The sequence below is a fragment of the Mastigoproctus giganteus genome, chromosome 6 (genome assembly GCF_048544385.1).
Source record: "Mastigoproctus giganteus isolate SK-2022 chromosome 6, ASM4854438v1, whole genome shotgun sequence".
Classification (NCBI taxonomy): Eukaryota; Metazoa; Arthropoda; class Arachnida; order Uropygi; family Thelyphonidae; genus Mastigoproctus; species Mastigoproctus giganteus.
Genome location: NC_143580.1, coordinates 211,932,031 through 211,947,884, shown reverse-complemented (window position 1 = coordinate 211,947,884; position 15,854 = coordinate 211,932,031). Strand labels below are relative to the sequence as shown.

General features: G+C 38.2%; 1 protein-coding gene across 1 annotated transcript in view; it reads right to left on the bottom strand.

Annotated features, from left to right (window-relative positions):
- spn-E (tudor domain containing 9 protein spindle E) overlaps nt 1-15,854 on the bottom strand; it is a 421,802-nt gene that overhangs the window by 218,890 nt on the left and 187,058 nt on the right. The window contains exons 17-18 of the mRNA XM_090376707.1: nt 14,504-14,669; nt 2,136-2,199 (exon numbers count right to left, since the gene is read on the bottom strand). Coding sequence (XP_090232833.1) covers nt 2,136-2,199; nt 14,504-14,669 — 230 coding nt within the window. The remainder of the gene's footprint in view (nt 1-2,135; nt 2,200-14,503; nt 14,670-15,854) is intronic.

Sequence of the window (15,854 nt, the reverse complement as noted above, 5' to 3'; positions counted from 1 at the left end):
TGTCTCAAAAATATTGGTACAAATGTTTAGGGGAGGTAGGTAACATCTAAAGGAATGTGAATCACATAGGAACCCATAACCGGAAACATCACGGGAAAGTAGTAGCAGAGGCACAAGAAGCAGAAATTACACAAGACAGTAATTAATGGCAAACATTTATCTGACATAATATTAACAATGGAGTACGAGACGGATGCATTTCATGATGTTACAATAGATGCTCAAAGGTTCCACCATGAGACGCGATGCATGCGTCACACCGACGCAGCATGGATTGGCAGACACGGTCGAACACACCTGGAGTTTCTTTGACAGTAGCAGCAATGCAGATGAGTCTTGCCACGAGATCCATTTCTGTCTCCACATGCGATTCATAGATGATAGATTTGAGGGCCCCCACAGAAAGAAATCAAGGCTCGATAAATCAGGTGAGTGTGGGGGCCAGGCAACGGGTCCACCACGGCCAATCCATTGACGCCCAAAATGCCTGTTCAAATGGTCACGAACACACTTTCCATAATGGGCAGGTGCCCATCATGTTGAAACCAAATGTTGCGTCTCACATTTGCTGGAACATCGTCAAGTAACCCTGGTAGAACCTGTTCAAGAAAGATCCAATATTTAGCAGAGTTCATGCAGGATGGTAACAGGTATGGGCGACTAAGCAGTCATCGACCATACCAGCCCACACATTTATTGCAAAGCGATGTTGTGCAGCATGTAGGTGCACACCGTGTGGGCCCTCTGCTGATCCATACACTAGGTGCATGTCTGCCAGCTCCCAGTGCGTATATCAATGCATGCTCTTCGTGTGGCGACTACTGCTTGAATGAGTAAACCAGAAATTTTCGCTATCCCAAACTGGTGAACAGCGCCGTATACAGACTTACGGTGATGTTTCCGGTTATGGGTTCCTATGTGATTCACATTCCTTTAGATGTTACCTACCTCCCCTAAACGTTTGTACCAATATTTTTGAGACACCCTGTGTAGCCATGTAAAAGGAATAATCTATTTAGAACATTAAAGAATTTGAATAAATGAATTTGTTCATTGGGGAGCTAATGCCTAGTGAACAAACATGTTTTTGCTCAGTCATTTTAATGTATAGAGTTGGGGAGGGAGAGTAAACTAGCAGCCACTTAAGCTTACAGTCACTTGCTGCACTGCCACACAGGAAGAGAGTAAGCCTCATAATTGCCTGAAGATTTTTAATGCTGATGAAACAGGTCTCTTCTAGAAAAGACCCGTTTCATCAGCATTAAAAATCTTAAGAGTCGCACCCCCCCTTCTCTGATGTGATAGTCTCTTCTAGAAACTTAGCTGTGGCAGTGTGTAATGCCCTTTCTGCTTCCCCCCCCCCTCACTTTCAGAAATAAAGGGTTGGCAGAACCATTCTCTTGATACAAGCATCCATAGATTTTAAGAATCTTAAATCTAATCAGTGTTGTTACACCTGCTTTTCTTGTTTTTTTTAATGCAACATCTACATGGGCAGAAAGTGTTGCGTTCTTAAGAACATCTTTATCTTCACTCCATTCTTAATATTAAAAATCATGGACTAACTGGAGTTACAAAAATAACTGCTGTGGTTGCTAGAATTTGCCAGCCTGACTGGAATTTCAACCAAGCATTACAGGTATATTATATTTATTTTTTTTTTTATTTTTTTTTTTATCTCCACACTCTTTATTCTTCTTTCATATAAATTCATAATCTTTAAAACAAACAGGATAAGGAAAATTTCTTCCTCTTGCTCAGATTATGAACTTGAGGTGGCATAAATTCAAATTGAGGAAGGACAGTTGTAGAATAGATGTTTGGAAATTTGTCTTTAGCCAGCGGGTGGTCGATTGCTGGAACAAACTCCCATCTGTTGTGGAAGTTGATAGCTTAAATAAATTCAAGAAAGAACTGGACAAACTTTTAGAGCAAATGAAATGGGATTTTTTTTTTGGCTGATGCTGTATAAGCTTTCTTTCTTGCATCATATGCCTCTACTAATACCAATCCTAAATCAAGAACTATAATTCTGTAATGATAACATTCAAAGTTAAATTAGAATTGCCTAATTGTTCTTTTAACTGAAAGTTAAGTTAGTTTAAGTATTATAAACCATATAAAACAATACTTACTTATAAGCATCTAAAAATTTCTGAAATGGCTTGGCAAAAAAATTTTTCAGTGATAAACTTGCAGCTGTAATAAAAAAAAATAATAATAAAAATAAAAAACCACTAAATGCTTAATGAAATTTAAACAATTAAAGTTAAGGCTTTTTCTTAAAAACCAAGTAGGTAATATATAGTATTCAAAGGTCACTTACATATGGGTGGATTTAAGATTGGGAAGACAGAAGAGATTTGAAATACTTGCAGACAAGGCATACAGCAGAAACTGAATGTCTGTGACAAGGCATAGAGTGAGTTTGTGAGGAATCATTAATTAACCTGACTGCTCTCTTTTGAACAGTCTATGAATTTAAGAAGTATTCACGACAACTACCCTATATGTAGAAACAATATTATTTATTTATATTTTTTTCCACTTTTAACAGAGCCAGTAGCCATTTAGAAGAAACCTAACACTGAAAATCTAGTTCACACAATATCTGTGATATACTTATGCCAGAAAAGTTAAGTCTGGTCAGGGTTATCTTTTAATGATATTATGTCATCTTGTCTGCAAGTCTGAGTGTTGCTGAAAATGAGCAGATCTCCTTCCACCCAACATGAGACTTGATTGTGTTTTAGAAGGACTGAAATTAACTAAGTTTTCTTCTGCCCACTGAAGAACTGGAAAAATTGTAGCCATTTTTTGTGCAGATATACCAATTACATTCTAATTTGTTGAACATGCTTGTTATGTTATGTTATGTTATTTGGTTTTTAGGAGCATTAGCAACTAAGGCCATATTGCTCCGAGATATGCAGTAGTCATTCCCTGACCTTTCCACATCCTCCGTATTTGGTGGTGTCGGGCTCGAACCCCGGTCTAATCAAGAAGCGTGTGCTACGCACTGCTGCTCCTTCCCACCTGGCTGCGGAGGCGCCCGTTGAACATGCAGACTGTACTATACCATCATTAGCAAAAATACGGAGAGGATTACAAGTTGATAGAAAATATTTAACATACAAGATGTAAAGAGCAGTTAAAGAAAATAACCTTGGAAACTCAAGCATTAGATGAGAAGTTAGAAGACAGAAAGCTATGTACCATCATAAGCTAATCTAAAATAACATCAGTGGCAGAGAAGAAATTGCATGGGATGCATATATATTATCAAGTGACACAGAAGCCTATGGTAGATAGAAGTTAATCTGTAATCAAGTCACAAAGGAGATTAGGCAAGCGAAGGCAGATTACGAGAAACCTTTAGCAAAGAAAAATAGTAGACTTCTTTACTAATATAAATTCTAGAAGGAAAGGGATGAATCAGATTGGTCCACTTGATATCGATTGTTTGACTGTTAATGATCCTGTCAGATAGCTGACAAAATGAATGAGCATTTTGAATCTACATTCACACATGAAGAATTCTGTAGAGAAGTGGAGGACAGAAGCTTATTAAACTCTAACAAGATGCTGAATGATTTTGTAATAAAAGAGCAAAGTGGAGGAGAAATTGTTGAAATTAAACATAAAGAAGGCACCTGGGGAGGATGGGATCTATCCAATTATATTAAAGGAGGCAGCAAAGGAAGTAAGCAAACCCTTAGCCATAATTATGAGAGCATCCTTGAATTCAGGGGAGGTCTCCACAGACTGGAGATGTGCAAATGACTTGTTAATTACAGAATTGTTAGTTTAACTTCTGTTCCAGGGAAAATAGAGTCACTGTTTAAAGAAGCATTGCAGGATCATTAGACAACACTGCAATAACAATTCAGACACAACATGGGTTTGTAAGTCTTGTCTGATCAATTTGATTCGATGCTACGATGCGGTCACAAAGGAACTGGATGCAAAAAATAATTTTGATATCATATACTTGGATTCTCCCCCGATGGTATTCTCCACCTTGTTGTGGTGGGGGGGCTTGCATGTCCCAATGAACCGGAGAGCTAAGTCGGCGGTAGCTTAGCTACTGGTAGGGCCTCACAAGCCAGACAGGTCAAAGGGTAGGGGCCAGACTAAGAGAAATACCCTGGCCCTCCAGGTTGGGGGTTGCTGCAATGGGCTAGCTCCTCATTCAGTGTAAAAAATACACAAATGCTAAACAACCTACAAGTGAAAATGAAAATGGACTGCACTTTCGGAACAACTCGGCAAATGGAAAAGGACTATGATTTTGGGATGCTGGAATATTCAAGGCCTTTCAACTAAAAGAAACTTTCTTCCGGATGAACTGCAAAAATTCAAGTTAGATATTATTGTGTTATTAGAGACAAAGAAAAAGGAATGTGGAGAGGAAATAATGGGAGAATACTACCATTTTTGGAGTGGAGTCGATAAGAGTGAAAGAGCAAGAGCAGGAGTTTCTATTGCTGTTAAAAAGAAATTGAGACAACATCAAAAAGTGGCAATTTATTAATGAAAGAATGATCTCATTGGAACTGAAAATGTATGGGAGAGAAATATGTATTTTGGGAATATATGCCCCGACTAATGAACCACCGATACCTTGAAGAATGAATTTTGGAAGGATCTGAGAGAACTAATAGGAAAAAATCCCTAAGAACAAAGAGATATTTCTAATGGGAGATTTCAATGCAAGAGTAGGAACTGAACAAAATAGCAAAGTTATTGGAAGATTTGGAGAGAAACAGAGGAATGACAACGGAGATAGACTTTGCAATCTTTGTGAACAGTTCGACTTGAGAATAAACAACACATTTTTCCAACACAAAGATATCCATTAACATACTTGGTCACAGGAGACAAGACAAATTAGATCATAAATTAAACATAAAGAAGGCACCTGGGGTGGATGGGATCTATCCAATTATATTAAAGGAGGCAGCAAAGGAAGTAAGCAAACCATTAGCCATAATTATGAGAGCATCCTTGAATTCAGGGGAGGTCTCCACAGACTGGAGATGTGCAAATGACTTGTTAATTACAGAATTGTTAGTTTAACTTCTGTTCCAGGGAAAATAGAGTCACTGTTTAAAGAAGCATTGCAGGATCATTTAACACTGCAATAACAATTCAGACACAACATGGGTTTGTAAGTCTTGTCTGATCAATTTGATTCGATGCTACGATGCGGTCACAAAGGAACTGGATGCAAAAAATAATTTTGATATCATATACTTGGATTCTCCCCCGATGGTAGAGGCATTTGATGCAAGAAAGCAAGCTTATGCAGCATCAGCCAAAAAAAAAAACCACTTCCACTTCACCCCTCTGTTCGTTCAAAAAATCTGTCCAGCTGAGCCTTAAACTTATTTAGGCAAGGGATGGAAGTCTGTTCCACCAACCAACCACCCGCTGGCTAAAGGCAAATTTCCGCACGTCTATCCTACATCTGTCTTTCCTCAATTTGAATTTATGCCCTCTCAGGTGATTTTTCTGAGCTAGAGGAAGAATCCCATCAGCATTGAGTATGCTTAAACCATTCAAGGCTTTATACACTCGCTGGTGCCTAGTCTCCAGACACTGTAATTTGCAAAACTTAAGCCTTTCTTCGTAAGAGCACCCCTTTGTTCCATTCACTAATCTTGTTGCCCTTCTCTGTACTCGTTCCAGCAGCTCTACATCCTTCTTGAAATGAGGCCTCCAGACCTGTATACAGTACTCTAGGTGTGGCCTGACCATTGCCTTATACAATGGAATAATCACCTCCTTATCCCTGCTGGAAAAATTCCTGTATATCATTGACAATACTCCATGAGCTACTCTTGCAGCCCGTCTGCACTGCTCAGAGAACTTCATATCTGCCTGCACAACCACCCCCAAGTCCCTTTCATTCTCTACCACTGTCAGTGTAGTACCACAGAGTTGATACGTTGCTCTGGGGTTGCTGTTTCCCATGTGTAGTACTTTACATTTGTCAATGTTAAACTTCATTTGCCACCTCTCAGCCCATCTGCTCAACCTTTCCAGATCCTGTTGCAGCAACATAGTGTCAGTAGTGTCCCTGACAACCCTGCCAACCTTCGTATCGTCTGCAAACTTGGACATTAAGCTTGATATACCATCATCAATATCATTTATAAATACAGAAAACAATAATGGACCCAACACTGAGCCCTGATAATAACATTAGTTATTATCAGGGCTCTAATAACATTAGTCCACGATGAGCAGTGTCCATTGATTACCACTCTCTGTCTTCTCCCCCTCAACCACTCCTTTATCCATAGCAGCAATTTGCCTCCAATGTCACACTGCTCCAATTTGTGTAGCAGTCTTCCATGTGCAACAGTATCAAAAGCCTTTCTAAGATCCAAGTATATAATATCAAAGTTATTCCCTGCATCCAGTTCTTTTGTGACTGCATCATAGTATCCAATCAAGTTGGTCAGGCAAGACTTCCCCTTAACAAAACCATGCTGTGTCTGAGCTATAACTGAAATCTTGTCTAAATGATCCTGCAGTGCTTCTTTAACCAGTGCCTCCATTAATTTTCCTGGAACAGAAGTTAAGCTCACAGGTCTATAATTACTTGTGTCAGCCTTTGATCCTCCTTTGTGAATTGGGGTCACATTTGCACATTTCCAGTCTATGGGTACCTCCCCTGAGTCCAAGGAAGCTCTCATAATTATGGCTAAGGGTTTGCTTGCTTACTTTGCTGCCTCCTTTTATATAACTGGATAGATCCCATCCACCCCGGGTGCCTTTCTTGTGTTTATCTTCAACAGTTTCTCCTCCACTTTACTCCCAGTTATTTCAAGATTTTGTAGCTTACTGCTAGAGTTGAATACACCTCTGGCATTCCCCTTGCTGAATAACTCCTCATGTGTGAATGTCGATGCAAAATATTCATTTAGTTTGTTAGCTACCTGAGCAGGATCATCAACAGTTGACCCATCAATATCAAGTGGACCAATCTGATTCATCCCCTTCCTTCTAGAGTTTACATAAGTAAAGAACTCTTTGCTGTTTTTCTTTGCATCCCTTGCCAAGGATTTCTCGTAATCTGCCTTCGCCTGCCTAACCTCCTTTGTAACTTGGTTGCATATCAACTTGTATCTATCATAGGCTTCTGTGTCATGTGTTAATTTGTAAGTATCCCATGCATTTTTCTTCTCTGCCATATGCCTCATTAGTTCATCTGACATTCATTTTGGCCTAAACCTTGAACAATATTTCTTAGTTGGTATGTAAAGCCTAGTAGCTTCCAAGATAAGTTCTTTGAATGATTCCCATTTTGAATTTGCCTTTGGTAACATCATCAGTTGGTCCCACTGTATAGAATTTAAATACTGTCTCAGTCCATCGTAGTCGCCTTTACGGAAGCAATAACCCTTCCCTTTACCCCTAATGGTAGTTACCTCTTTGAGTAAATCCCACTTCAGCACACTGTGATCACTGCCACCTAGTGGTTCATTTATCTGCAGATTCTTAATGCATGAAGAATCACTGCTGATAATCAAATCAAGAGTATTACTCCCTCTAGTTGCCTCCCAAACATGCTGATGTAGAAAACAATCATCCAATAAATCCACAAAAGCCCTGCTGGTGCGTGAGTAACCAGCCCCCAAATTCCAGTCAATATCTGGGAAATTAAAATCTCCCATTATAAGACTCTCTGATTTACTGGCCCACTATTTCCCTGTACAGTTCCTTATTATACCCATCAGAGTCATTAGGCCTATAGCACACTCCTACTCTCAATTTTGATCTCCCAATGCTTATGTCACACCAAACTGACTCAACACTGCACTGTCCAGCGATGTCGACTGGCTTCACTTCCTTGGTTTTTATGTGTTTCTTAACTAATAGCATAACCGCTCCCCCCTTCCTATCCTGTCTATCCTTTCTGTAGACATTGTACTCCCCAAATTGCAGTTCTGCATCCCTTATATCTGTGTGACACCACGTCTCTGATATCCCAACAATATCTGCCTTTGATGTTTTGAGCAATACCTCAAATTCATCAAATTTATTTACTAAACTCCTAGCATTGGTGTACACACAAGTATACCTTTACCTGTTTCTATTCTTAGCTACCCTAACACAACCCATGTGTTTACTTGTACCGCAATGGCTCCCAGCAGTCTCTGAAACTCCATGCATCTTGTTTTCCAGGCTTCTGCTCATTCTAATAGAAGCAGTGCAAGAATCTCTTTCACCTCTGCCAGTGGCTACTGTCAATCTATTGGTCTTTGTCTCCCCTCAAGCTAGCAGTTTTCCGACCCACCTAACACTGCCTCGATAGCATCAGCAAATATTCTTGCACCCTTTCTATTTAAAGTGTGTAAGGTGTGTAAGGGCTTGAATGGTTTGAGCAAGCTCAATGGTGATGTGATTCTTCCTCTTGCCCATATTAATCGCATGAGTAAATTCAAGGAAGAACAGGACAAACCTCTGGAGTGAATGGATGTGTGAAATGGGGATATTTTTTTTTGTTCTTTTGACTGATGCTGTATAATTTTACTTTCTTGCTTCAAATGCTTCTGCTAATGATAATGCTAATTCAGAATCTGATGGTTTTTGTCCCCAACGACAAAAAAAACCACGGCGCTTTTCTCTTATACAGTGGAATAAGAGAACAGCAAGCAAGCAATCAGATAGAAAACAAACTACCCTAACAAAAAACAAAACAAAAGGCATTAACAAATGTTTAGAAGACCTTTATAAAATCAATTACAATAATAATGGGAACTACCACACAGTTGTATAGAGAAAGTTAGAAATAACCAAATATCTAAATGGAATATTATTAAGGAATGCACCACCACAGGAATATGATATCATAGTATATGATGTCAAAATTCTTTTTTTTTGCATCCAGTCCCTTTTGGACCACATCGTAGTATCCAATTAAATTGGTCAGACAAGACTTCCCATTAACAAACACATGCTGTGTCTGAACTATTACTGCAGTCTTGTCTAGGTGATCCTGCATCACTTCTTTAACCAGTGACTCCATTATTTTACCAGGAACAGAAGTTAAGCTAACAGGTCTATAATTATTTGTGTCACCCTTTGAAGCCCCTTTGTGAATTGGGGATATATTTGTACATCTCCAGTCCATGGAGACCGCTGAATCTAAGGATGCTCTCATAATTATGGCTAAGGGTTTGCTTACTTCCCTTGCTGCCTCCTTCAAAATAACTGGAAAGATTCCATAGGCTTTAGGTGCCTTTTTTATGTTTAACTTAAACAATTTCTCCTCCACTTTGCTCTCCATTATTACAAAATTATTTAGCTCCTTGTTAGAGTTTAGTAAACTTCTGTCCTCCCCTTGCTTACAGAATTCCTCGTGTAAATGCAGATGCAAAATACTCATTCAGTTTGTCAGCTATCTGAGCAGGATCATCAACAGTCAAACCACCAACATCAAGTGGACCAATCTGATTCATCCCCTTCCTTCTAGAGTTTACATAAGTAAAGAACTCTGTGTTTTTCTTTGAATCCTTTGCCAAGGATTTCTCGTAATCAGCCTTTGCTTGCCTAACCTCCTTTGTGACTTGATTACAGACTAGCTCATATCTGCGATAGGCTTCTGTGCCACCTGATAATTTATATGCATCCCACACATTTTTCTTTTCTTCTCTGCCACGAGCTTCATTAGTTCATCTGACATCCATTTAGGTCTAAATCTTGAAAGTATTTTTTAGTTGGTATGAAAAGCCTAGTAGCTTCCAAGATTAATTCTCTGAAGGCTTCCCATTTAGAATTTGCTGTTTTTAACATCATCAGTAGATCTTACTGTATAGAATTTTAAAACTGTCCGAGACCACTGCAGTCACCTTTATGAAACAAAACCCTTCCCTTTAGCCTTAATGGTAGTTACATCTTTAAGTAAATCCAACATCAGTACACCGTGATCACTGTCACCTAGTGGTTCCTTTATCTGCAAATTCTTAACGCATGAATAATCACTGCTGATAATCAGATCAAGAGTATTACTCCCTCTCGTTGCCCCTCAAACATGTTGCTGTAGAAAACAATCCTCCAATAAATCCACAAAAGTTTTGCTAGCGTGCAAGTAACCAACCCACAAGTTCCAGTCAATATCTGGAAAGTTAAAATCCCCCATTACAAAACATTCTGATTTACTGGCCTGCTCGATTTCTTTGCACAATTGTAAGTTGTACTCATCAGAGTCATTCGGGCTATAAAACACTCCTGCTCTCATTTTCCCTTTCCCAGTGATTACGTCACACCAAACTGACCCAACGTTGCACTGCTCACCCATGTCAACTGGATGCACTTCCTTAGATTTTATGTGTTTCTTAACTAACAGCATAACCCCTCCTCCCTTCCTACCCTGTCTATCCTTTCTGTACACATTGTACTCCTCAAATTCCAATTCTGAACTGCTTATATCTGTGTGACACCATGTCTCTGAGATCACAATACCTGCCTTTGATATCTTGATCAGCACTTCAAATTTATTTACTATACTTCTAGCATTGGTGTACACCTTTTCTTCCTCTCAGTTACCCTAACACAGCCCATGTATTACTCGTTCCATGATAACTCTGGCTAATTATGCGAGCATCACTAGACTCTGGGGAGATTCCCTTGGATTGGAAAAGTGCAAATGTATCTCCCATACATAAGGGTGGCACTAAAAGTGAAGTTGGAAATTATCGACCTGTCAGTCTGACTTTCAGTAGTAGGGAAAATCATGGAGGCAATGATCAAGGGTGGAATTCAGGATCATTTGGATCGAATTGAAATTCTCAAGGATACTCAGCATGGTTATGTATAGGGAAAATCGTGTTAAACAAATCTGGTTCGCTATTTCGAAAGGGTCACTCACGAGCTAGATTTAGGGAATAATTTCAACATTGTTTATTTAGATTTCAGCAAAGCTTTTGGACCCAGTCCCACATGAGCGGTTGCTTTATAAGCTGGAACAGGTCGGAATCACTGGGAAAATCCTTAGATGGATAGAAGGATGGCTTCAGGGCAGGAGCCAGAGGGTTGTGATAAATGGCTATTCCTCAGATTGGGTTGATAAGAAGTGGGGTTCCCCTAGGATCAGTATTAGGACCACTGTTGTTTTTAATTTTCATAAACGACATTGATGAAGGGATAGAGGGCATGATGTCTAAATTTGCAGATGATGTTAAAATTGGTAGAGTAGTTAATGATCACTGTCAAGCTGAGCTTCTTCAGAGAGACCTAGATAGACTTCAGGAATGGTCAGAAAAATGGCAGCTGTGCTTTAATCCAACAAAGTGTAAGGTATTACACCTGGGAAACAGTAATCCCAAAAAAACTTATTCACTTGGTGGAGTTCAACTAAACCCAGTACTGGAGGAAAGGGACTTGGGTATTACGATACGGTCAGCCATGAAATTCTCTGAGCATTGTAAACAGGTTGCAAGGAAGGCCCATGGTGTCCTATCGATGATCTATCGAACTTTTGAAAGTAGAGATAGGGACGTGATAATCCCATTATATAAGGCTTATGTTAGACCACACTTGGAACACTGTGTTCAAGTATGGAGACCGCACCTAAAGAAAGACATCGAGCTTCCTGAAAGGGTGCAAAGAAGGGTAACTCGCCTTGTGAGATCGGCAAAAGGGTGTCCTTATGAAGAAAGACTTTGAATATGTGGGATGCAGGGTTTGGAAACTAGACACCTTAGAGGAGATTTGATTGAGGTGTTTAAGGCTCTGAGAGGCATCAGTAAAATGAATGAGGACAAAATTTTCAAGATTATAAATGATGCTAGAACTAGGGGACATAAATTCAAGTTACGGGGGGGAAATGTTTAGATTGGACTGTAGGAAGTTTTATTTTAGGCAGCGAGTTATAAATTACTGGAATAAGTTGCCTTCATGGGTGGTAGAGGCCGACATTTTGGGGAAATTCAAAAGTCATCTGGATAGCACTTTCGGATAAGGGAAGCACATAGGATGATAGGTATAATTGCCTTTTTTTTTTTTATTAATTATTATTATTTAGTTATTTTATTTTATTTATTTATTTTTTAATCATTGCTTTGTTTGGATTTTTTTTTTTTTTTTTGGCTGGTGCAACATAAGCCATAGGCTTTCTTGCACCATGCGGCTGTTACTAATACTAACTCCCAGCAGCTCTTCAAATCCCCAGCAAACTTGCTCTCTAGGCTGCTGCTCATTACAATAACAATGCAAGAATCACTTTCACCTCTGCCTGCAGCTACTGTTAATCTTTTAGTCTGTGAATCTCCTCAAGTTAGCAGTTTTCCAACCCACCTAACAGTATCTAGATAGCATCAGCAAATATTTTTGCACCCTTTCCATTTAAATGTATCCCATCCCTGTAGAAGCAATCTCTCCTGTTAGCAAGCACAGACCACACTGAAAAAAATTCTACCCAATGAGCATCACACAATCTCTCCAGAGCCGAATTGATCAACAAGGCTCTCATTGTATATTTCCTATCGTGTCTGGGCAGAATTGCAGACACTTTCAAATTCAACCCTAACTCATGGCTTTTTTTTTTTCAACATTGACCTGTGCTTGTTAAGTAAATCTGAAGACTCTTAAGGTCATTAGTATGTTCTTACAGCATGTGGAGGATGTAGAGGTGGATGAATAAGGAATTGGTTAGTGGCAAAAAAAGACAACATTACTGTTAGAGAGAACAAAAAGCAAAGAATATAATAGTTATAAGTTGGTAAATGCAGTACCAGAGAAATAGTTAGGCTAACAAAAGCCAAGTATGAAAAATTGCTGACTAAAAGAGCAGAAAAGGGGACAAAGTTTTACACACAATACAAAAAAGAAAGGGGCCAATCAAATTTCCCCCTTACATAATAGTTGTGTATAGTAATATATCAGATGAACTGAATGGGTACTTTGCAGATTTTAACAGCTGAAAGTCTCTTCAATAGAAGAGAAAACGTGCTAGTAACCTGAACTACATAAAATTGGCAAACAGAAATTAAACTCCTGAGTTATTTTATTCAAAAATGCGCAATTCACATAAGTTTTCTAGAAAGGATTTTTAAGGGATATTTGTTTCCAGATGATATTATCACTCTGAAATTTGTTCCATTTTTTAATGTGTAAGCGTATACAAGGACAGGATCTGAAAATGTATTTTTAATAATATAGGATATCAACTGGGCTGTTTAATATTAACAGATATGTGATCTAGGCATGAAAAAAACAGAGTATTATTTACCACTTGATGTCTCATAATTCTCCAAATTAACATTAGTCCACTGTTATGCCACTTAGGTGCAGGGGATCCTCGTTATCCGAGGATAATTGGTTCTAGAAAATTCCACTTAAAATGGGGACCAAATTTTCGTAATGTTTATTATTTAAATAAAACTAGATGCAACTAAGTATAATATTTTAAGAGTTTAAGATTCTATATCTATATAATATCGGTGTAGATACATCATATACAACTCTTAAAGAAAAACTACGATAGTAATGTGAAAGGCTTCACTACATCTGTATCTCATATTGTGCTCATCCTTCACAACGAGTTGGTCATGTATTGCACTACCTCAAATAAGTAACACTTCACTAATACAGAAGGCTATTATTGAAGTCGGCTTTTCCCCTAACCATGAAAAGCCAGCTAGCTTTGAAACGGTACCGTCTGGGTGGTGCCCACCGAGAATAAGTAACAATAGTCTTCTCTATTAGAGAAGTGTTACTTATTCGAAGTAGTGCAATACACGGGCAAATTGTTATGAAGGCTGAGCACAATGAGATGAAATGATGCCTTTCACACTACTACTTTAGTTTTTCTTTAAGAGTTGTCTATGGTGTATCTACACCAATATTATAATAGTAATGTTTATTATGTACTGCACATAGTAAAAAATGGATGAAGGAACTGAAAAATGAGAAAATTATTTTATTAGATATTTTTTATTATAATAAGCTGCACAATGTAAGATTAAGTGAAGTTTATTGAAGTTACACTATTTTTCAGTTGTACAAATAAAGAATGAATCCAGAGTTGCTCGTGGTTCCCCCCCCACCCAAGATAAAATTGCGTCGTAGCATTTAGTTATGTCTTTAATTTCGCACTTAACTTTTGTTGCACGATCATGAAGAAGATCGTTCTTACAAGAACTTGAAAAGTGCTTGGTCAATTTTCTCAAGGGAAAAAGCTTTGATTTTCAAATCCTCGTAACTGCGGGGACTCGGATACAGGGGACTTCCCCCTGTATAACAAAGTGGACTAGAATTAAGGTAAAAAAAACATTGCTCTCCATAAAAGTTTTTTTTTTTCCATACTAAGCAAGTATAATTTAAGAGTGATCTTAGCTTTGGGTAAAAATATAGGACGTAGTGATTTAATGGTATAAACAATTCCAGTGACTTTTTAAAGGTTTCAAAATTCAAAAAATTGTTAACAAAATAACTTCACAAAAATAAGAAATACATACACTAATAATATTATATAGTCATTACTTCTTACCAATAACAATGCATTCTTCCAAACAGCCAAAAACATAACCAAGCAAAATCAATTTGGTTATCTTTACATCTAATGGCAATAATGACATAACTTGTCCCATAAAAGTTAAATCACCATCATAAGTAGTCATTTTATCATCTTCAGAAGTAACAGCCAATGCACCAGCCTATATTTAAAATATTGTGAATAATAATACTGAATTACTGAGATGATCACTCATGTAACACTCAAGAAAAATTTAAAATATCAAATCTAAAACTAAAATAGCAAAAATGTTATGAAATGTTATACCAAAACTTTATTAAAATATATTTATAATGTAAATTTACCAAATAGGGCCTCTCTATTTGGTAAATTCTAGCCTCTCTCTCCCTCTCTTATTATCTGAAGTTACATTGTCTGAGAAAGTGCAACATAAGCTGTTGCACTTTCTTACTGATGATCGAGGAGAAAATGCAAACGGCTGCATTGAGAAAGTTGTATTATTCTGTAAGTGAGCTCAGAAAAGTGGATCACATTCTCAGTTTCCCTTTCTGTACTTGTCTGCTGAGATCAAACAATAAAAAGTGTTGTGGAACACTTGAAAAGTAGATCCCCGACATGAGCAAGTGTCAAACAAGTACAGGACAGCAAGTGACTATAACTTTTCTAGAGCCCAGGATCACTAACAACACAGTGCACGAGAATTGAGAATGGTGATTTTGATGATTAGGTGATCTTTAAACTTGCCAGTAACAAAAACTGGTTTTCTGTTTGGATGATTAATGTTATTATTAGTGGAGTCCTCCAGGATTCAGTGTTGGGTCCACCAGTTTGTACAGCAGGTTTTAGTGCAACAGTATCAAACACCATCCTAAAATCCAAGTACAGTCAGTTCTGCTATAACGCACATTTTGGCAACACGAATTTGCTCCAATGCAACTAATATATTAGGGAAAAATGCAGGTGTAGCATGATTTTCGCATTGGCTCGTGCATGATTTCTTCTACGAGTAACATCAGGTGAGAGCAAAACCCAGCATCAACCTGAACATAGCGACCTGCTCAGCAATACATAAAAGTTCACGAAGCTTAAAAAATATCAAATGTGTGAGAGCTATATTTCCCATTTACTGTAGTTGTATTGGTCGATGACACACTTGTCATTCGTTGTATTCACAAGATATTGTAGGCCGACTCATGTTTTCAGGAGCTCACATTTTTCAGTTCAAACAGAAATTTTTTAACACGTGATAGCGTGAGCACAGGAGTACATTTCTGGAGGTCACTACCATAAAACAATAAAAGCAATTTGCAGTTCCCGGTTTATTGGGCTTTTCTGTTAGTGCAATCTAATCATAAACAAGTAGTAA